Source organism: Phyllobates terribilis, unplaced genomic scaffold, assembly GCF_046119375.1.
Source record: "Phyllobates terribilis strain yellow unplaced genomic scaffold, ASM4611937v1 Scaffold_2__4_contigs__length_985480577, whole genome shotgun sequence".
Lineage (NCBI taxonomy): Eukaryota > Metazoa > Chordata > Amphibia > Anura > Dendrobatidae > Phyllobates > Phyllobates terribilis.
In genome coordinates, this window is record NW_027362762.1 from 58942792 (window position 1) to 58966247 (window position 23456).

A 23456-nucleotide genomic window follows, 5' to 3' on the forward strand; every position below is an offset into this window, starting at 1 on the left:
GCTGATGGAGAGGGTGAGAGGCTCTGCGGTGAGACTGATGGAGAGGGTAAGAGGCTCTGCGGGGAGACTGGTGGAGAGGGTGAGAGGCTCTGCGGGGAGACAGATGGAGAGGGAGAGAGGCTCTAAGAGGGAGGCTGATGGAGAGGGTGAGAGGCTCTGCGGGGAGACTGATGGAGAGGGTAAGAGGCTCTGCGGGGAGACTGATGGAGAGGGTGAGAGGCTCTGCGGGGAGACTGATGGAGAGGGTGAGAAGCTCTGCGGGGAGACTGATGGAGAGGGTGAGAGGCTCTGCGGGGAGACAGATGGAGAGGGAGAGAGGCTCTAAGGGGGAGGCTGATGGAGAGGGTGAGAGGCTCTGCGGGGAGACTGATGGAGAGGGTGTGAGGCTCTGCAGGGAGACTGATGGAGAGGGTGAGAGGCTCTGTGGGGAGGGTGATGGAGAGGGAGAGAAGCTCTGCGGGGAGACTGATGGAGAGGGTGAGAGGCTCTGCGGGGAGACTGATGGAGAGGGTGAGAGGCTCTGCGGGGAGACTGATGGAGAGGGTGAGAGGCTCTGCGGGGAGACTGATGGAGAGGGTGAGAGGCTCTGCGGGGAGACTGATGGAGAGGGTGTGAGGCTCTGCGGGGTGACTGATGGAGAGGGTGAGAGGCTCTGTGGGGAGAGTGATGGAGAGGGTGTGAGGCTCTGCAGGGAGACTGATGGAGAGGGTGAGAGGCTCTGTGGGGAGAGTGATGGAGAGGGTGTGAGACTCTGCGGGGAGACTGATGGAGAGGGTGAGAGGCTCTGCGGGGTGACTGATGGAGAGGGTGAGAGGCTCTGTGGGGAGAGTGATGGAGAGGGTGTGAGGCTCTGCGGGGAGACTGATGGAGAGGGTGAGAGGCTCTGTAGGGAGAGTGATGGAGAGGGTGTGAGGCTCTGCGGGGAGACTGATGGAGAGGGTGAGAGGCTCTGTGGGGAGACTGATGGAGAGGGTGTGAGGCTCTGCGGGGAGACTGATGGAGAGGGTGAGAGGCTCTGTGGGGAGAGTGATGGAGAGGGTGTGAGACTCTGCGGGGAGACTGATGGAGAGGGTGAGAGGCTCTGCGGGGTGACTGATGGAGAGGGTGAGAGGCTCTGTGGGGAGAGTGATGGAGAGGGTGTGAGGCTCTGCGGGGAGACTGATGGAGAGGGTGAGAGGCTCTGTGGGGAGAGTGATGGAGAGGGTGTGAGGCTCTGCGGGGAGACTGATGGAGAGGGTGAGAGGCTCTGTAGGGAGAGTGATGGAGAGGGTGTGAGGCTCTGCGGGGAGACTGATGGAGAGGGTGAGAGGCTCTGCGGGGAGACTGATGGAGAGGGTGAGAGGCTCTGTGGGGAGACTGATGGAGAGGGTGAGAGGCTCTGCGGGGAGACTGATGGAGAGGGTGAGAGGCTCTGCGGGGAGACTGCTGGAGAGGGTGTGAGGCTCTGCGGGGTGACTGATGGAGAGGGTGAGAGGCTCTGTGGGGAGAGTGATGGAGAGGGTGTGAGGCTCTGCAGGGAGACTGATGGAGAGGGTGAGAGGCTCTGTGGGGAGAGTGATGGAGAGGGTGTGAGACTCTGCGGGGAGACTGATGGAGAGGGTGAGAGGCTCTGCGGGGTGACTGATGGAGAGGGTGAGAGGCTCTGTGGGGAGAGTGATGGAGAGGGTGTGAGGCTCTGCGGGGAGACTGATGGAGAGGGTGAGAGGCTCTGTAGGGAGAGTGATGGAGAGGGTGTGAGGCTCTGCGGGGAGACTGATGGAGAGGGTGAGAGGCTCTGTGGGGAGACTGATGGAGAGGGTGTGAGGCTCTGCGGGGAGACTGATGGAGAGGGTGAGAGGCTCTGTGGGGAGAGTGATGGAGAGGGTATGAGACTCTGCGGGGAGACTGATGGAGAGGGTGAGAGGCTCTGCGGGGTGACTGATGGAGAGGGTGAGAGGCTCTGTGGGGAGAGTGATGGAGAGGGTGTGAGGCTCTGCGGGGAGACTGATGGAGAGGGTGAGAGGCTCTGTGGGGAGAGTGATGGAGAGGGTGTGAGGCTCTGCGGGGAGACTGATGGAGAGGGTGAGAGGCTCTGTAGGGAGAGTGATGGAGAGGGTGTGAGGCTCTGCGGGGAGACTGATGGAGAGGGTGAGAGGCTCTGTGGGGAGACTGATGGAGAGGTTGAGAGGCTTTGCGGGGTGACTGATGGAGAGGGTGAGAGGCTCTGCGGGGAGACAGATTGAGAGGGAGAGAGGCTCTAAGGGGGAGGCTGATGGAGAGGGTGAGAGACTCTGTGGGGAGACTGCTGGAGAGGGTGAGAGGCTCTGCGGGGAGACAGATGGAGAGGGAGAGAGGCTCTAAAAGGGAGGCTGATGGAGAGGGTGAGAGGCTCTGCGGGGAGATTGATGGAGAGGGTAAGAGGCTCTGCGGGGAGACTGATGGAGAGGGTAAGAGGCTCTGCGGGGAGACAGATGGAGAGGGAGAGAGGCTCTAAGAGGGAGGCTGATGGAGAGGGTGAGAGGCTCTGCGGGGAGACTGATGGAGAGGGTAAGAGGCTCTGCGGGGAGACTGATGGAGAGGGTGAGAGGCTCTGCGGGGAGACTGATGGAGAGGGTGAGAAGCTCTGCGGGGAGACTGATGGAGAGGGTGAGAGGCTCTGCGGGGAGACAGATGGAGAGGGTGAGAGGCTCTAAGGGGGAGGCTGATGGAGAGGGTGAGAGGCTCTGCGGGGAGACTGATGGAGAGGGTGTGAGGCTCTGCAGGGAGACTGATGGAGAGGGTGAGAGGCTCTGTGGGGAGGGTGATGGAGAGGGAGAGAAGCTCTGCGGGGAGACTGATGGAGAGGGTGAGAGGCTCTGCGGGGAGACTGATGGAGAGGGTGAGAGGCTCTGCGGGGAGACTGATGGAGAGGGTGAGAGGCTCTGCGGGGAGACTGATGGAGAGGGTGAGAGGCTCTGCGGGGAGACTGATGGAGAGGGTGTGAGGCTCTGCGGGGTGACTGATGGAGAGGGTGAGAGGCTCTGTGGGGAGAGTGATGGAGAGGGTGTGAGGCTCTGCAGGGAGACTGATGGAGAGGGAGAGAGGCTCTAAAAGGGAGGCTGATGGAGAGGGTGAGAGGCTCTGCGGGGAGATTGATGGAGAGGGTAAGAGGCTCTGCGGGGAGACTGATGGAGAGGGTAAGAGGCTCTGCGGGGAGACAGATGGAGAGGGAGAGAGGCTCTAAGAGGGAGGCTGATGGAGAGGGTGAGAGGCTCTGCGGGGAGACTGATGGAGAGGGTAAGAGGCTCTGCGGGGAGACTGATGGAGAGGGTGAGAGGCTCTGCGGGGAGACTGATGGAGAGGGTGAGAAGCTCTGCGGGGAGACTGATGGAGAGGGTGAGAGGCTCTGCGGGGAGACTGATGGAGAGGGTGAGAGGCTCTGCGGGGAGACTGATGGAGAGGGTGAGAGGCTCTGCGGGGAGACTGATGGAGAGGGTGAGAGGCTCTGCGGGGAGACTGATGGAGAGGGTGTGAGGCTCTGCGGGGTGACTGATGGAGAGGGTGAGAGGCTCTGTGGGGAGAGTGATGGAGAGGGTGTGAGGCTCTGCAGGGAGACTGATGGAGAGGGTGAGAGGCTCTGCGGGGTGACTGATGGAGAGGGTGAGAGGCTCTGTGGGGAGAGTGATGGAGAGGGTGTGAGGCTCTGCGGGGAGACTGATGGAGAGGGTGAGAGGCTCTGTAGGGAGAGTGATGGAGAGGGTGTGAGGCTCTGCGGGGAGACTGATGGAGAGGGTGAGAGGCTCTGTGGGGAGACTGATGGAGAGGGTGAGAGGCTCTGCGGGGTGACTGATGGAGAGGGTGAGAGGCTCTGCGGGGAGACAGATTGAGAGGGAGAGAGGCTCTAAGGGGGAGGCTGATGGAGAGGGTGAGAGACTCTGCGGGGAGACTGATGGAGAGGGTGAGAGGCTCTGCGGGGAGACAGATGGAGAGGGAGAGAGGCTCTAAGAGGGAGGCTGATGGAGAGGGTGAGAGGCTCTGCGGGGAGACTGATGGAGAGGGTAAGAGGCTCTGCGGGGAGACTGATGGAGAGGGTGAGAGGCTCTGCGGGGAGCCAGATGGAGAGGGAGAGAGGCTCTAAGGGGGAGGCTGATGGAGAGGGTGAGAGGCTCTGCGGGGAGACTGATGGAGAGGGTGTGAGGCTCTGCAGGGAGACTGATGGAGAGGGTGAGAGGCTCTGTGGGGAGGGTGATGGAGAGGGTGAGAAGCTCAGTGGGGAGACTGATGGAGAGGGTGAGAGGCTCTGCGGGGAGACTGAAGGAGAGGGTGAAGGGCTCTGCGGGGAGACTGATGGAGAGGGTGAGAGGCTCTGCGGGGAGACTGATGGAGAGGGTGAGAGGCTCTGCGGGGAGACTGATGGAGAGGGTGTGAGGCTCTGCGGGGTGACTGATGGAGAGGGTGAGAGGCTCTGTAGGGAGAGTGATGGAGAGGGTGTGAGGCTCTGCGGGGAGACTGATGGAGAGGGTGAGAGGCTCTGTGGGGAGACTGATGGAGAGGGTGAGAGGCTCTGCGGGGTGACTGATGGAGAGGGTGAGAGGCTCTGCGGGGAGACAGATTGAGAGGGAGAGAGGCTCTAAGGGGGAGGCTGATGGAGAGGGTGAGAGACTCTGCGGGGAGACTGATGGAGAGGGTGAGAGGCTCTGCGGGGGGACAGATGGAGAGGGAGAGAGGCTCTAAGAGGGAGGCTGATGGAGAGGGTGAGAGGCTCTGCGGGGAGACTGATGGAGAGGGTAAGAGTCTCTGCGGGGAGACTGATGGAGAGGGTGAGAGGCTCTGCGGGGAGACAGATGGAGAGGGAGAGAGGCTCTAAGAGGGAGGCTGATGGAGAGGGTGAGAGGCTCTGTGGGGAGACTGATGGAGAGGGTAAGAGGCTCTGCGGGGAGACTGATGGAGAGGGTGAGAGGCTCTGCGGGGAGACTGATGGAGAGGGTGAGAAGCTCTGCGGGGAGACTGATGGAGAGGGTGAGAGGCTCTGCGGGGAGACAGATGGAGAGGGAGAGAGGCTCTAAGGGGGAGGCTGATGGAGAGGGTGAGAGGCTCTGCGGGTAGACTGATGGAGAGGGTGTGAGGCTCTGCAGGGAGACTGATGGAGAGGGTGAGAGGCTCTGTGGGGATGGTGATGGAGAGGGTGAGAAGCTCTGTGGGGAGACTGATGGAGAGGGTGAGAGGCTCTGCGGGGAGACTGATGGAGAGGATGAGAGGCTCTGCGGGGAGACTGATGGAGAGGGTGAGAGGCTCTGCGGGGAGACTGATGGAGAGGGTGAGAGGCTCTGCGGGGAGACTGATGGAGAGGGTGTGAGGCTCTGCAGGGTGACTGATGGAGAGGGTGAGAGGCTCTGTGGGGAGAGTGATGGAGAGGGTGTGAGGCTCTGCAGGGAGACTGATGGAGAGGGTGAGAGGCTCTGTGAGGAGAGTGATGGAGAGGGTGTGAGACTCTGCGGGGAGACTGATGGAGAGGGTGAGAGGCTCTGCGGGGTGACTGATGGAGAGGGTGAGAGGCTCTGTGGGGAGAGTGATGGAGAGGGTGTGAGGCTCTGCGGGGAGACTGATGGAGAGGGTGAGAGGCTCTGTAGGGAGAGTGATGGAGAGGGTGTGAGGCTCTGCGGGGAGACTGATGGAGAGGGTGAGAGGCTGTGTGGGGAGACTGATGGAGAGGGTGAGAGGCTCTGCGGGGTGACTGATGGAGAGGGTGAGAGGCTCTGCGGGGAGACAGATTGAGAGGGAGAGAGGCTCTAAGGGGGAGGCTGATGGAGAGGGTGAGAGACTCTGTGGGGAGACTGATGGAGAGGGTGAGAGGCTCTGCGGGGAGACAGATGGAGAGGGAGAGAGGCTCTAAGAGGGAGGCTGATGGAGAGGGTGAGAGGCTCTGCGGGGAGACTGATGGAGAGGGTAAGAGGCTCTGCGGGGAGACTGATGGAGAGGGTGAGAGGCTCTACGGGGAGACAGATGGAGAGGGAGAGAGGCTCTAAGAGGGAGGCTGATGGAGAGGGTGAGAGGCTCTGCGGGGAGACTGATGGAGAGGGTAAGAGGCTCTGCGGGGAGACTGATGGAGAGGGTGAGAGGCTCTGCGGGGAGACTGATGGAGAGGGTGAGAATCTCTGCGGGGAGACTGATGGAGAGGGTGAGAGGCTCTGCGGGGAGACAGATGGAGAGGGAGAGAGGCTCTAAGGGGGAGGCTGATGGAGAGGGTGAGAGGCTCTGCGGGGAGACTGATGGAGAGGGTGTGAGGCTCTGCAGGGAGACTGATGGAGAGGGTGAGAGGCTCTGTGGGGAGGGTGATGGAGAGGGTGAGAAGCTCTGCGGGGAGACTGATGGAGTGGGTGAGAGGCTCTGCGGGGAGACTGATGGAGAGGGTGAGAGGCTCTGCGGGGAGACTGATGGAGAGGGTGAGAGGCTCTGCGGGGAGACTGATGGAGAGGGTGAGAGGCTCTGCGGGGAGACAGATTGAGAGGGAGAGAGGCTCTAAGGGGGAGGCTGATGGAGAGGGTGAGAGACTCTGCGGGGAGACTGATGGAGAGGGTGAGAGGCTCTGCGGGGAGACAGATGGAGAGGGAGAGAGGCTCTAAGAGGGAGGCTAATGGAGAGGGTGAGAGGCTCTGCGGGGAGACTGATGGAGAGGGTAAGAGGCTCTGCGGGGAGACTGATGGAGAGGGTGAGAGGCTCTGCGGGGAGACAGATGGAGAGGGAGAGAGGCTCTAAGAGGGAGGCTGATGGAGAGGGTGAGAGGCTCTGCGGGGAGACTGATGGAGAGGGTAAGAGGCTCTGCGGGGAGACTGATGGAGAGGGTGAGAGGCTCTGCGGGGAGACTGATGGAGAGGATGAGAGGCTCTGCGGGGAGACAGATGGAGAGGGAGAGAGGCTCTAAGGGGGAGGCTGATGGAGAGGGTGAGAGGCTCTGCGGGGAGACTGATGGAGAGGGTGTGAGGCTCTGCAGGGAGACTGATGGAGAGGGTGAGAGGCTCTGTGGGGAGGGTGATGGAGAGGGTGAGAAGCTCTGCGGGGAGACTGATGGAGTGGGTGAGAGGCTCTGCGGGGAGACTGATGGAGAGGGTGAGAGGCTCTGCGGGGAGACTGATGGAGAGGGTGAGAGGCTCTGCGGGGAGACTGATGGAGAGGGTGAGAGGCTCTGCGGGGAGACTGATGGAGAGGGTGTGAGGCTCTGCGGGGTGACTGATGGAGAGGGTGAGAGGCTCTGTGGGGAGAGTGATGGAGAGGGTGTGAGGCTTTGCAGGGAGACTGATGGAGAGGGTGAGAGGCTCTGTGAGGAGAGTGATGGAGAGGGTGTGAGACTCTGCGGGGAGACTGATGGAGAGGGTGAGAGGCTCTGCGGGGTGACTGATGGAGAGGGTGAGAGGCTCTGTGGGGAGAGTGATGGAGAGGGTGTGAGGCTCTGCGGGGAGACTGATGGGGAGGGTGAGAGGCTCTGTAGGGAGAGTGATGGAGAGGGTGTGAGGCTCTGCGGGGAGACTGATGGAGAGGGTGAGAGGCTCTGTGGGGAGACTGATGGAGAGGGTGAGAGGCTCTGCGGGGTGACTGATGGAGAGGGTGAGAGGCTCTGCGGGGAGACAGATTGAGAGGGAGAGAGGCTCTAAGGGGGAGGCTGATGGAGAGGGTGAGAGACTCTGTGGGGAGACTGATGGAGAGGGTGAGAGGCTCTGCGGGGAGACAGATGGAGAGGGAGAGAGGCTCTAAGAGGGAGGCTGATGGAGAGGGTGAGAGGCTCTGCGGGGAGACTGATGGAGAGGGTAAGAGGCTCTGCGGGGAGACTGATGGAGTGGGTGAGAGGCTCTGCGGGGAGACAGATGGAGAGGGAGAGAGGCTCTAAGAGGGAGGCTGATGGAGAGGGTGAGAGGCTCTGCGGGGAGACTGATGGAGAGGGTAAGAGGCTCTGCGGGGAGACTGATGGAGAGGGTGAGAGGCTCTGCGGGGAGACTGATGGAGAGGGTGAGAAGCTCTGCGGGAGACTGATGGAGAGGGTGAGAGGCTCTGCGGGGAGACAGATGGAGAGGGAGAGAGGCTCTAAGGGGGAGGCTGATGGAGAGGGTGAGAGGCTCTGCGGGGAGACTGATGGAGAGGGTGTGAGGCTCTGCAGGGAGACTGATGGAGAGGGTGAGAGGCTCTGTGGGGAGGGTGATGGAGAGGGTGAGAAGCTCTGCGGGGAGACTGATGGAGTGGGTGAGAGGCTCTGCGGGGAGACTGATGGAGAGGGTGAGAGGCTCTGCGGGGAGACTGATGGAGAGGGTGAGAGGCTCTGCGGGGAGACTGATGGAGAGGGTGAGAGGCTCTGCGGGGAGACAGATTGAGAGGGAGAGAGGCTCTAAGGGGGAGGCTGATGGAGAGGGTGAGAGGCTCTGCGGGGAGACTGATGGAGAGGGTGTGAGGCTCTGCAGGGAGACTGATGGAGAGGGTGAGAGGCTCTGTGGGGAGGGTGATGGAGAGGGTGACAAGCTCTGCGGGGAGACTGATGGAGTGGGTGAGAGGCTCTGCGGGGAGACTGATGGAGAGGGTGAGAGGCTCTGCGGGGAGAGTGATGGAGAGGGTGAGAGGCTCTGCGGGGAGACTGATGGAGAGGGTGAGAGGCTCTGCGGGGAGACTGATGGAGAGGGTGTGAGGCTCTGCGGGGTGACTGATGGAGAGGGTGAGAGGCTCTGTGGGGAGAGTGATGGAGAGGGTGTGAGGCTCTGCAGGGAGACTGATGGAGAGGGTGAGAGGCTCTGTGAGGAGAGTGATGGAGAGGGTGTGAGACTCTGAGGGGAGACTGATGGAGAGGGTGAGAGGCTCTGCGGGGTGACTGATGGAGAGGGTGAGAGGCTCTGTGGGGAGAGTGATGGAGAGGGTGTGAGGCTCTGCGGGGAAACTGATGGGGAGGGTGAGAGGCTCTGTAGGGAGAGTGATGGAGAGGGTGTGAGGCTCTGCGGGGAGACTGATGGAGAGGGTGAGAGGCTCTGTGGGGAGACTGATGGAGAGGTTGAGAGGCTCTGCGGGGTGACTGATGGAGAGGGTGAGAGGCTCTGCGGGGAGACAGATTGAGAGGGAGAGAGGCTCTAAGGGGGAGGCTGATGGAGAGGGTGAGAGACTCTGTGGGGAGACTGATGGAGAGGGTGAGAGGCTCTGCGGGGAGACAGATGGAGAGGGAGAGAGGCTCTAAGAGGGAGGCTGATGGAGAGGGTGAGAGGCTCTGCGGGGAGACTGATGGAGAGGGTAAGAGGCTCTGCGGGGAGACTGATGGAGAGGGTGAGAGGCTCTGCGGGGAGACAGATGGAGAGGGAGAGAGGCTCTAAGAGGGAGGCTGATGGAGAGGGTGAGAGGCTCTGCGGGGAGACTGATGGAGAGGGTAAGAGGCTCTGCGGGGAGACTGATGGAGAGGGTGAGAGGCTCTGCGGGGAGACTGATGGAGAGGGTGAGAAGCTCTGCGGGGAGACTGATGGAGAGGGTGAGAGGCTCTGCGGGGAGACAGATGGAGAGGGAGAGAGGCTCTAAGGGGGAGGCTGATGGAGAGGGTGAGAGGCTCTGCGGGGAGACTGATGGAGAGGGTGTGAGGCTCTGCAGGGAGACTGATGGAGAGGGTGAGAGGCTCTGTGGGGAGGGTGATGGAGAGGGTGAGAAGCTCTGCGGGGAGACTGATGGAGTGGGTGAGAGGCTCTGCGGGGAGACTGATGGAGAGGGTGAGAGGCTCTGCGGGAAGACTGATGGAGAGGGTGAGAGGCTCTGCGGGGAGACTGATGGAGAGGGTGAGAGGCTCTGCGGGGAGACAGATTGAGAGGGAGAGAGGCTCTAAGGGGGAGGCTGATGGAGAGGGTGAGAGACTCTGCGGGGAGACTGATGGAGAGGGTGAGAGGCTCTGCGGGGAGACAGATGGAGAGGGAGAGAGGCTCTAAGAGGGAGGCTGATGGAGAGGGTGAGAGCCTCTGCGGGGAGACTGATGGAGAGGGTTAGAGGTTCTGCGGGGAGACTGATGGAGAGGGTGAGAGGCTCTGCGGGGAGACAGATGGAGAGGGAGAGAGGCTCTAAGAGGGAGGCTGATGGAGAGGGTGAGAGGCTCTGCGGGGAGACTGATGGAGAGGGTGTGAGGCTCTGCGGGGTGACTGATGGAGAGGGTGAGAGGCTCTGCGGGGAGACAGATTGAGAGGGAGAGAGGCTCTAAGGGGGAGGCTGATGGAGAGGGTGAGAGACTCTGTGGGGAGACTGATGGAGAGGGTGAGAGGCTCTGCGGGGAGACAGATGGAGAGGGAGAGAGGCTCTAAGAGGGAGGCTGATGGAGAGGGTGAGAGGCTCTGCGGGGAGACTGATGGAGAGGGTAAGAGGCTCTGCGGGGAGACTGATGGAGAGGGTGAGAGGCTCTGCGGGGAGACAGATGGAGAGGGAGAGAGGCTCTAAGAGGGAGGCTGATGGAGAGGGTGAGAGGCTCTGCGGGGAGACTGATGGAGAGGGTAAGAGGCTCTGCGGGGAGACTGATGGAGAGGGTGAGAGGCTCTGCGGGGAGACTGATGGAGAGGGTGAGAAGCTCTGCGGGGAGACTGATGGAGAGGGTGAGAGGCTCTGCGGGGAGACAGATGGAGAGGGAGAGAGGCTCTAAGGGGGAGGCTGATGGAGAGGGTGAGAGGCTCTGCGGGGAGACTGATGGAGAGGGTGTGAGGCTCTGCAGGGAGACTGATGGAGAGGGTGAGAGGCTCTGTGGGGAGGGTGATGGAGAGGGTGAGAAGCTCTGCGGGGAGACTGATGGAGTGGGTGAGAGGCTCTGCGGGGAGACTGATGGAGAGGGTGAGAGGCTCTGCGGGAAGACTGATGGAGAGGGTGAGAGGCTCTGCGGGGAGACTGATGGAGAGGGTGAGAGGCTCTGCGGGGAGACAGATTGAGAGGGAGAGAGGCTCTAAGAGGGAGGCTGATGGAGAGGGTGAGAGACTCTGCGGGGAGACTGATGGAGAGGGTGAGAGGCTCTGCGGGGAGACAGATGGAGAGGGAGAGAGGCTCTAAGAGGGAGGCTGATGGAGAGGGTGAGAGCCTCTGCGGGGAGACTGATGGAGAGGGTAAGAGGTTCTGCGGGGAGACTGATGGAGAGGGTGAGAGGCTCTGCGGGGAGACAGATGGAGAGGGAGAGAGGCTCTAAGAGGGAGGCTGATGGAGAGGGTGAGAGGCTCTGCGGGGAGACTGATGGAGAGGGTGTGAGGCTCTGCGGGGAGACTGATGGAGAGGGTGAGAGGCTCTGCGGGGAGACTGATGGAGAGGGTGAGAAGCTCTGCGGGGAGACTGATATAGAGGGTGAGAGGCTCTGCGGGGAGACAGATGGAGAGGGAGAGAGGCTCTAAGGGGGAGGCTGATGGAGAGGGTGAGAGGCTCTGCGGGGAGACTGATGGAGAGGGTGTGAGGCTCTGCAGGGAGACTGATGGAGAGGGTGAGAGGCTCTGTGGGGAGAGTGATGGAGAGGGTGAGAAGCTCTGCGGGGAGACTGATGGAGTGGGTGAGAGGCTCTGCGGGGAGACTGATGGAGAGGGTGAGAGGCTCTGCGGGGAGACTGATGGAGAGGGTGAGAGGCTGTGCGGGGAGACTGATGGAGAGGGTGAGAGGCTCTGCGGGGAGACTGATGGAGAGGGTGAGCCATGTGACCGTTCCTTCATGCAGAGAAATTTCCAAACCGTTGGTATAAGTGGATGAAGTAGAGGAATTGTGCTCCTGGTGGTCGTAGGGATGACTATTGTTAATGGTGGAGACGATCGGAGCGATTCATGGGCTTTACATGTCACCGACAAAGCTCCTGTCCTGACGCTTCATATCTATCTATCTATCTATCTATCTATCTATCTATCTATCTATCTATCTATCTATCTATCTATCTATCTATCTATTATCCAACCTCCCTCCCTTGTTAAGGACTCCGGAACAAGAGTAACACAGTCCATTAATTTGAAGATAGTCCATAGGACAGAAGCACAGTCTATTAGCTCATCACTTAGGACAGGAGCACAGTCCATCAAGTGCAGTATTAGTCCTGGATTGGGCTCAGTCTATACCTGAGTACACGTGAAGGACTCTCCAGACACTTTAGAACCTTTTAATCCAGCAGGGAAAAGCACAACAGGCGCAGCAAAAACAAAACAACAGTTCAGCCCTCCTTGGCCTATTGGAGGCATCACGATCCATTTACTAAACAGGAGGCTTAGTCAGCCATAGGCCGTGCAGTCCTCTCCTTTTTCTTGCAGAGTCTTGGATAATTGCTGGTTTACGCTACTCTGGAGCCTGAACTACTCCAGGCATCGGGGTGCAACAAACACAACAGTTTTAGCTCTTCCAGTTTCCGGGTCACTTGTAGTTTTACTGAGGAATCCCTTTCCAGTGCTCTTTCCTCCTTTTCTGTTGGGGGCAAAGATAAGATCTCTGTCCCCCTTTTGGGCCCCATTCTCTCAAAGGTTGGTCCATGAGTCGTTCAGGCTTGGGTGTTGAGAAGGTTCCTGATACACATACAAAGGCCAGCCCCCTTCGCCTACTGGATTGCAGGAGACCCTTGAGAAGCTGATGATGTCTTCTGGCTTGTCTTCTGCACAGCAGACGTACCTTCATCTGAATTTCACTTGTGGCGTCCCCGTCGCCAATGTCTTCAGTCCTAGCTGTGTAACTGGAAAGAAGGTCTACTTCCTGTGCAGCCTGTGGCTCCAACTTCACACTAGGCTGCGGACTTTCAGGGCCCCCTTTGATCGTTTCAGGTGAGGGACGCAGGATGGCCACTTCGGTATCTAGCCCCTCCGCGAAGGCTAGTGTAGTTTCTGGGAACTCGAAACTTCCATCGGCCATTGTGTTCCAGACTTTCCTCTTCGAACACCAGTGATGTTCTCTCCAGCTTCCAGCAGACTAATGGCGCTGTCCTTCTCGTCACGACGTGCTTCCTGGTATGGCTCCACCCTTTCATGAGCTGGGCCTTTGGCGCACAATACCGTTTCTCTGGCATCTCCTCCCGTTTTCGCTCGTCATCACCCGGCGGGCAAGTCCTTTCCTTCCGTCTCACCGTTTTTGGGCACGCACCTTCCACAACGGGCTGACCATTCGTTCCAGAACACTCCTTCCTTGAGGCAGAACCTGTGAAGGACTGGACGATTCTTCGCATCCTTTTGTGTCCTTTATGCCCAGGATTGGCGGGTTCTTCATTCTGCACCATCAACCATCATCTTAGAGTCCATCTTGAAACGCACTTGATTCAGCATTTTCCATGTTTGTCGAGTCTTCCTTGTTTTTCTTTGTTTTTTTCTTTGCGAGACTCAATCCTGTCAGCTACGCCAAGTGTAATGTGCCGCGGAGCGGTAGCCATGGGCGAGGTACTTGTCTTCCACACTCTGGCACGCTACATGAAGATGGTGGTCCTGGCAGTGTGTATGTGCACTTGGTATTACCTGGGCGATACCCCCCTGTAGACCGCATGTTGCCGCTCTGTCAGGCAGGTCAGGACCAGATGTTAGGGACGAATTGAGGGAGACCAAAGTCCAACACTAGACTTATTTTTACTGAACATGAACTTGATAAGAACCATGTCCATCAGATAATAGGCATGTTTCTTCACAAAGGTTTCTCTTGCTCTCAGCAGACAGGGGCACGTCTCGGTTACATTCAATAACACCTCACATCTTTTGCTTTTCACACTCTTGCATCTCATGACAATCCAGCAAACGATTATGGGAGACTTTGTCTTTCTATGAGAGGGCCGCAAAGGTTGAGGTGTAACGCTACGGCCGCTCCCAGCTACTCTCAGTTCCCAGCTGACTAATGAGGACCCCGTTGCTTGGGGTATGTCTACTGTCCCAATATGGAGTTTAAGTCCCAATATGGTGGCCATTGTATTCCTGCTGATACAATCCCTTCTCGTTCTATCCCCTTTAAGTGGGCCTTCTACTTCCCCTGGGTCCGGTTCCGTTTAGGTGGCCTCTCCGACCTGGGTCCCGATCTGTCGAATCTCTCCGTCTGATACCTCCTCACATTTCCTTGGTCCTTAAAATGTTTTCAAAGGCGTAGATAGGGGTTTGGTTTAGGGGAGGGGGCGAAACTTCTGGTTGAGCCCCTAACCAGGTAACCCTGATCACAACTATGGTGGCGCACCCCAATGGATGTAGGAGAAACGCAGTAGATGACCGTGCTGTTACTAAAACAAATCTCTATTCAAACACCAACATTGATATTACCACCATATGGTGACATATAGTAGTAGATATCAGTCCTGCAGAACATATAGGGGATTACAGTACCGTTATAGATGGTGACTTACATCTGACTTTCTTTCTTATGGAGTCGTTCACTTTTCCCTTGTTTTCCATCTGGTCCAGTCCGCCATGACAACTTCTCCAGTCAGGACTCGTCTGCAGAGATTACAACAAAGACACATCTGACTTCTCACATTTCCGGCACCATCTATCCCCAACCTGCACAAACCCCTCATCCTGCTGATACCCCAATACTGAGCCGCTGCTGCCGTATGTGTCCCTACTACTGCACCTGCTGTGTGGTAGTGTGTGCCCTCTAGATGGTAAAACAACCCTCTAGAATATAGTAATGCCGTGTGCAAGTGCCCTAGAAAACAGTGCCCACATTTTGCCCGCTAGAAAGTAATAATGCTCTCTGTGTGCCCCTTTGACAGTCATAATAAATGGAGTTCCCCTAAAACAATAAGTGCCCACTTTAATAATGTCCTGAGTCTACCCCCATGTACACCTCCCCTCTACACTGTATGATGCTCTCCTATACACAGTATAATGCCACCACACTGTATAGTAGCCTCCACACAGTATACTGACCCCTTAATAGCTCCCAAACTGTTTGATGGCCCCAACACTGTATAATGACCCCACACTGTACAAAGGCCCCACATTAGCTCCCACACTGTATGATGCCCCCCACTGTAATCCCCACACTGTATGATGGCCCCCTAAGCAGCCACCACACTGTATTATGGCCCACGCAGTAGCCCCCTCACTGTTTCATGCCCCCCTAAGTAGCCCCCACACTGTATAATGGTCCCCTCAGTAGCCCCCACACTGTATAATGGCCCCCTCAGTAGCCCCTACACTGTATGATGACTCCCTCAGTAGCCCCCAACTCTGTATCCTGGCCCCCTTAGTAGCCCCCTCACTCTATGATAGCCCCCATTATGTATGATGCCCTCCCCTTAGTAGCACCCACTATTTATGGGGGACCCCTTAGTAGCCCCCACTATTTACAGAGGCCTTGTTAGCAGCCCCTCTATTTTTGCGGGGCACCCACACATTGTGGCCATAACACAATTTTAAAAGAAAAAATAAACATATACTCAACCTTACCCCAGCGAGTCCAGCAGCAGACAGCGGCAGGTTTCCGGGCAGATAAATGTGGTGACGTTATTGCTCCTGGACTCACGTCCTGTGCGTCTCGTTGTGCGATGATTTCATCGTGACGCTCCGCTCTGGACCTGTCGTTGTGCAGGCCGCAGGACTAAAGCGAGCTGCAGCCTACGGAACGGAGAGAGGCGGTGCAGGGAGATTGTGTCGATATAGTTAAAATTAGCCTAGCTCCGGGTGGGCGCCTCTGAGCGTGGGGCCCGGAGCGACGTCACCCTCTGCCTTCCCCCGTTAACTGTGCTACTGGACATATTATCTGATGTCCTGTGACCTTCCATCTTCACACAAAACACTATCACATGTCAGTCTGCCAATTGTCCGACCGTAGGTCTGTCTCTGCTGAACAGTGGGCTGTAACTGACTCACTATCAGGAAGTCTTCTTCTGTCTTCCCTCATAGTCCCTCCCATTCAGGGCTAGTCCCAACTATTAACGCCATCTATAACCAACTAAGTGCATGCAAATTGTCAAAGTGCAAAGATCAAATTTATAACAGTGCAATGCTTTATATCACAACACATATCTCTTCAAGGAGGTGTGGGCAGCACCTCCACCTACTTACATCCCCCCCCCCTTTAGTGATCGCCGTCCTCTGTCATCCGCACCTGTAAAACACTTCAAGTAAGTGTGGGCAGCACCTCCACTTCCTTACACATCCATCCATCCCATATCTATATCTTTCTATCTACCTCATATATTTATCTGTTTTATTTTGTCTTTAAGGTCTAAAAAAATGTTGGATTTTCTGCAGGATTCTGGGAGAATCGGCTTTCAGACGCTCGCGAAACTCACGGAGGACGGTAAGGACAAATAAACAGAGAAAAAAAATCTATAAAACTACAAAGAAGACGCTCCATGCAGAAATAACAACTCTGACGCGCTCTCTGCCTGCAGATCTGTCAGTGCCATGTTATATCTGTCAGGACCGGAGGCGATTGTGACATTGGGGAATTGCTACCATGCAGTTGCCTGATATACTGTCCGTAGAGCCGCTGGGCAGATGTTTCTTCGCATGAATAGATCTTAGCGGTGGTCCCAGTATTTTGTTCTGCCGCGTATATGGTGCGGTAGCACCCCGGGGCGACTCTACGTAAGGAAAATCCATACGGCGCCCAAACTACAAGGGGCGGAATTAACCTCTTCATTGCTGTCATTAAAGGGATTGTCTCACCAACCATTTTCCGCATCAAAATATGTTACATGCAAGTGTGTCCCGGATTTTGCTGCAGATTTGTCACCTCCGCACTGCAAAAGATGAAAATCAGCAGTGCAGGTTAAAAGGTTAATCTTAAAAATCAAGTTATCCTTCGAGAATAACCCGCTGATCACTGGGGAACCGACTGCTAATAATAAAGAAATAAGCAAAAAAAAAAGCACATTTGATATCCCCATGTCCGTAAAAGTCCAGTCTATGAAAATATCGTGCTGCCATTGAAAACTTAAAGTCGTCCCATAAACTATAAGCCCCCACATGGCGATGTGGACAGAATGTTTTTTTTTACTCCCCTTTTTTCAAGAGCAATAAAAAAAAAAAATGAACGCAAAAACAAACAAAAAAAAGCTTGTATTATTACAGTATTTTATTATAAGCTTATTGAAAGGCGCAAAACCCCCCCCAAAAAAAGCGTCTTTCAATTAGCACCAAGTGGATCTATTATCACAATGAATATGGTGCAAAAAAAAGAAAAATTGCTTAGAAAAAGAGATAAATAAATAAAAGCACAATTGATGAATCGGAGCCTGGGGGTCTCGGTCTTCTGATCTGTCATTAATTTTACATGTGACCCCAGGAGCATTGCTGCATCTTCTGATGATTAGCGACACTCTTCTATAGGAAAGTGTTACACTAAACGTTTCGCCGGGTGCATTGTTCCGCAGACAGGCGTATTGTGTTCCCAGGTAATAAATCCGCTGCTCTTGTGTTAAGCACTGAATGGAGAGAAATGTAATAGCTGCTAATTAAGTCCATTAGCTGCTGCTCTTGTGATGACTATTCCTGCGCTCCTCCTCTGGTACGGCTCCATAGTATCACCTAGTCCTTATACCTCGATCACAACTTCTTCAGGGGTTTTCTGTATTTTCCACAAAAATGATGCAACTTTTACTGTTTTTACCCCAACCCCCCCCCCCCAAAAAAAAGCTCGATGTTTGATAAATTTGTTGCAAATTAAAAGATACTTTTCTTTTTCCATTTACGCTTTTTTTTGTACCTGTTAAAAGTAAAATGACGCACGATCCTTTCAATAAATTTCCAAAAACAAAAACATTGGACAGATTTTGTATTCCTTTAGTAGTAAGCATAAAGCTTGATTCAACATTTGCAAGTTTTTGTTTTTTTTTAAGTCAGTTTTTTTGCATTCATTTTTGCATTATTTAATTTGTATTTATTTTTTTTGTATTATTTACTTTTTTTTTTGCATTATTTTATTTTTAATTTTTTAATTTACATTTTTTTGCATTCATTTTTTGCATTATTTTATTTGCATTTATTTTTTTGTATTATTTATTTTTTCTTTTTTTGCATTATTTTATTTTTATTTTTTTAATTTACTCTTTTTTGCATTCATTTTTGCATTATTTTATTTTCATTTATTTTTTGTATTATTTATTTTTTCTTTTTTGCATTATTTATTTTTTTTTTTTTTTGCATTATGTACGTTTGTGACGCACGCAGTCATCTAGATCATGAATTTCATGCAAAATCAAATGTGCTTTTTATTTTTGTCCTTGATCCGTTTTGGGACATCTTAATGCAATCAGTCAAATGTTTCACTAAATGGTACAAAATTTGCACCGAAAATTGCATAAAATCGCTCCGGAGAGGGGGAGGGGTTGAAATACATTTACTGACAAAGTCACAATTAATGAATTAGCCGAAAACATCCGGAAAACAACACAACGGCGAACATTAAAAAAAAAATGTCGCAAAAGTCATAATGGATTCAGCACAAAAATAAAATTGGCAAAAATCAAATCAAATGTGTTTCTTGCAGATGTTTGTGCCATTTGGGCTTCCGTCTCGGACTTCGTGGAGCATCAGATGTCTCTGCAGAAGGTGATGTGACCGCTGGGATTCCATTACCGCCATTGTTAGTATACGGCATTGCAGCCGGTTGTGCACAGGAGTCCAGGATCTCCACACGACCTTCAGACAACTCCTCATTTCTTTGGGTTGTTCTGTTCTTGCATTTAGTCAACTATGGAAACCTGTAGGGACCATAAAGCTCTGATAATGCAGAAATCACATAGGTGTAATGTTAGCAGAGCAAAGTGTGCGCGGTTCTAATATCTCCTTGTGTGTTTAGGGGGTGCAGATTCCAGGACTGGGGACATTTACTCTCTCCAGACAGAAACTGGATGTCGGCAACAACAAGTTCATCGTCATACAACGGCCGGTGTTCCAGATGTCCGAAAAACTCGTCCAACTCCATGGGTTGAAGTTCAACAAGGTATTCACAACAGGTGAGTATCATCTACTCAGGAATTACCTTACCGATACATACGCTACATTACTGATCCTGTATTATTCCCCAGAGCTGCACTCACTATTCTGCTGGTGAAGTCACTGTGTACATACATTACATTACTGATCCTGAGTTACATCCTGTATTATACTCCAGAGCTGCACTCACTATTCTGCTAGTGCAGTCACTGTGTACATACATTACATTACTGATCCTGTACTGATACTGAGTTACATCCTGTATTATACTCCAGAGCTACACTCACTATTCTGCTGGTGCATTCACTGTGTACATACATTACATTACTGATCCTGTACTGATCCTGAGTTACCTCCTGTATTATACTCCAGAGCTGCACTCACTATTCTGCTGGTGCAGTCACTGTGTACATACATTACATTACTGATCCTGTACTGATCCTGAATTACATCCTGTATTATACTCCAGAGCTGCACTCACTATTCTGCTGGTGCAGTCACTGTGTACATACATTACATTACTGATCCTGTACTGATCCTGAGTTACATCCTGTATTATACTCCAGAGCTGCGCTCACTATTCTGCTAGTGCAGTCACTGTGTACATACATTACATTACTGATCCTGTACTGATCCTGAGTTACATCCTGTATTTTACTCCAGAGCTACACTCACAATTCTGCTGGTGCAGTCACTGTGTACATACATTACATTACTGATCCTGTACTGATCCTGAGTTACCTCCTGTATTATACTCCAGAGCTGCACTCACTATTCTGCTGGTGCAGGCACTGTGTACGTACATTACATTACTGATCCTGTACTGATCCTGAGTTACATCCTGTATTATACTCCAGAGCTGCACTCACTATTCTGCTGGTGCAGTCACCGTGTACATACATTACATTACTGATCCTGTACTGATCCTGAGTTACATCCTGTATTATAGCTGCACTGGTGCAGTCGCTGTGTACATACATCAGTTGTGTTGTGCAGAAGTCTGGTGGATACACAGCTGATAGTCCTACTGAATAGACTGTTAGAATTTGTATTATGGCAAGAAAAAAGCAGCTAAGTAAAGAAAAACGAGTGGCCATCATTACTTTAAGAAATGAAGGTCAGTCAGTCCGAAAAATTGGGAAAACTTTGAAAGTGTCCCCAAGTGCAGTTGCAAAAACCATCAAGCGCTACAAAGAAACTGGCTCACATGAGGACCGCCCCAGGAAAGGAAGACCAAGAGTCACCTCTGCTTCTGAGGATAAGTTTATCCGAGTCACCAGCCTCAGAAATCACAGGTTAACAGCAGCTCAGATTAGAGACCAGGTCAATGCCACACAGAGTTCTAGCAGCAGACACATCTCTACAACAACTGTTAAGAGGAGACTTTGTGCAGCAGGCCTTCATGGTAAAATAGCTGCTAGGAAACCACTGCTAAGAACAGGCAACAAGCAGAAGTTTGGGCTAAAGAACACAAGGAATGGACATTAGACCAGTGGAAATCTGTGCTTTGGTCTGATGAGTCCAAATTTGAGATCTTTGGTTCCAACCACCGTGTCTTTGTGCGACGCAGAAAAGGTGAATGGATGGACTCTCCATGCCTGGTTCCCACCGTGAAGCATGGAGGAGGAGGTGTGATGGTGTGGGGGTGCTTTGCTGGTGACACTGTTGGGGATTTATTCAAAATTGAAGGCATACTGAACCAGCATGGCTACCACAGCATCTTGCAGCGGCATGCTATTCCATCCGGTTTGCGTTTAGTTGGACCATCATTTATTTTTCAACAGGACAATGACCCCAAACACACCTCCAGGCTGTGTAAGGGCTATTTGACCAAGAAGGAGAGTGATGGGGTGCTACGCCAGATGACCTGGCCTCCACAGTCACCAGACCTGAACCCAATCGAGATGGTTTGGGGTGAGCTGGACCGCAGAGTGAAGGCAAAAGGGCCAACAAGTGCTAAGCATCTCTGGGAACTCCTTCAAGATTGTTGGAAGACCATTTCCGGTGACTACCTCTTGAAGCTCATCAAGAGAATGCCAAGAGTGTGCAAAGCAGTCATCAAAGCAAAAGGTGGCTACTTTGAAGAACCTAGAATATAAGACATATTTTCAGTTGTTTCACACTTTTTTGTTAAGTATATAATTCCACATGTGTTAATTCATAGTTTTGATGCCTTCAGTGTGAATGTACAATTTTCATAGTCAAGAAAATACAGAAAAATCTTTAAATGAGAAGGTGTGTCCAAACTTTTGGTCTGTACTGTACATTACCTTACTGATCCTGAGTTACATACTGTATTATACTCCAGAGCTGCACTCACTATTCTGCTGGTGCAGTCACTGTGTACATACCTTACATTACTTGTGCTGTATTGATCCTGAGTTACATCCTTTATTATACTCCAGAGCTGCACTCGCTATTCTGCTGGTGCAGTCACTGTGTACATACATTACATTACTGATCCTGTACTGATCCTGAGTTACTTCCTGTATTATACTCCAGAGCTGCACTCACTATTCTGCTGGTGCAGTCACTGTGTACATACATTATATTACTGATCCTGAGTTACACCCTGTATTATACCCCAGAGCTGCACTCACTATTCTGCTGGTGCAGTCACTGTGTACATACATTACATTACTGATCCTGAGTTACCTCCTGTATTATACTCCAGAGCTGCACTCACTATTCTGCTGGTGCAGTCACTGTGTACATACATTACATTACTGATCCTGAGTTACATCCAGTATTATACCCCAGAGCTGCACTCACTATTCTGCTGGTGCAGTCACTGTGTACATACATTACATTACTGATCCTGTACTGATCCTGAGTTACATCCTGTATTATACCCCAGAGCTGCACTCACTATTCTGCTGGTGCAGTCACTGTGTACATACATTACATTACTGATCCTGAGTTGCCTCCTGTATTATACTCCAGAGCTGCACTCACTATTCTGCTGGTGCAGTCACTGTGTACATACATTATATTACTGATCCTGAGTTACACCCTGTATTATACCCCAGAGCTGCACTCACTATTTTGCTGGTGCAGTCACTGTGTACATACATTACATTACTGATCCTGAGTTACCTCCTGTATTATACTCCAGAGCTGCACTCACTATTCTGCTGGTGCAGTCACTGTGTACATACATTACATTACTGATCCTGAGTTACATCCTGTATTATACTCTAGAGCTGCACTCACTATTCTGCTGGTGCAGTCACTGTGTACATACATTACATTACTGATCCTGAGTTACATCCTGTATTATACTCCAGAGCTGCACTCACTATTCTGCTGGTGCAGTCACTGTGTACATACATTACATTACTGATCCTGCACTGATCCTGAGTTACATCCTGTATTATACTCCAGAGCTGCACTCACTATTCTGCCGGTGCAGTCACTGTGTACATACATTACATTACTGATCCTGAGTTACATCCTGTATTATACTCCAGAGCTGCACTCACTATTCTGCTGGTGCAGTCACTGTGTACATACATTACATTACTGATCCTGTACTGATCCTGAGTTACATCCTGTATTATACTGCAGAGCTGCACTCACTATTCTGCTGGTGCAGTCACTGTGTACATTACATTACTGATCCTGTACTGAACCTGAGTTACATCCTGTATTATATGTTAGAGCAGCAGAATAGTGAGTGCAGCTCTGGAGTATAATACAGGATGCTTCTCAGGAATAGTCTGTGGCTCCTGGGTTGTGTTTGGCTGGGAATCAGTATGGAGCTCATTCTTCCCTGTCGGGATCAGTTATTAGGCACAGGGTGACCAGTCTCAGATGATTTATGTCCTGACATATTGTACATACCTTCCTGTCACGGCTTTATAACTTTCAGACATGTTGGCCCCCACGGGAGGCAGTAAACTTAAAGGGGTAGCCGCACTTTGGAGATTAATAGCATAGATGAGGGCAGTCTCCTCCTTGATGTGTCGGCATCTCACCCAGGGGACGGGGGGCACGTCTGTCCTTTTATATTGAACCCTATGTAACACGTACTTACCTGTATCCCCTTCCTCTGATTCCAGGTGACATCCCGATCGTGCCTCTGAATTTCATCGCGCTGTCGTTCTCCTGTCCCTACACCAGAGACACCATCGAGGCGTGCGTCAGGGAGACCCTCGGGGCTTTCTCACGATCGGTCGCTACTAAACAACACGTAGAGTTCACCTTTCGAGGCATCGGAGCGCTCCTGATCCGGGACCTGAAGGTCAAGATGAAGTTTTATAAGGAGTTTGTGAACAGTATGGACGGGAGCGGAACCTTAGTGAGATCCCTCTGTAATGTAAGTCCGCCGATATCGATGCGGACCACGCCGGGCATGTGATATATATACATCATCGTGATTATTATGGTGCTGCAGGGAGATGTGATATAGCGGTATGCAAAGTGCTTAAAGGGATTGTCCCACAAACACCCCCACTATCTAGGACCCCCCAGCAATGCTACATTCATCTGCTATGAGCCCCTTTAAGTCAGTAAGATCATGGATTGTTTTTAGTTTCTGTGCAGGTTTAGTGTCCCTTTAATGCTCTTATGACCAGGGGGCGATCTTGCATTTTTGCATGTTAACTTTTTTTCTCCCCTTCTTCCAAAAGCCACAACTTTATTTGTCCT

At 53.0% G+C, this 23456-nt stretch overlaps 1 protein-coding gene across 1 annotated transcript in view; it reads left to right on the forward strand.

Annotated features, from left to right (window-relative positions):
• Window positions 1-23456, forward strand: part of CCDC81 (coiled-coil domain containing 81) — a 67829-nt gene that overhangs the window by 8743 nt on the left and 35630 nt on the right. Inside the window, exons 2-5 of the mRNA XM_073662030.1 lie at window positions 16088-16164; window positions 18358-18419; window positions 18670-18826; window positions 22868-23124. Coding sequence (XP_073518131.1) covers window positions 16098-16164; window positions 18358-18419; window positions 18670-18826; window positions 22868-23124 — 543 coding nt within the window. The 5' untranslated portion in view covers window positions 16088-16097. The remainder of the gene's footprint in view (window positions 1-16087; window positions 16165-18357; window positions 18420-18669; window positions 18827-22867; window positions 23125-23456) is intronic.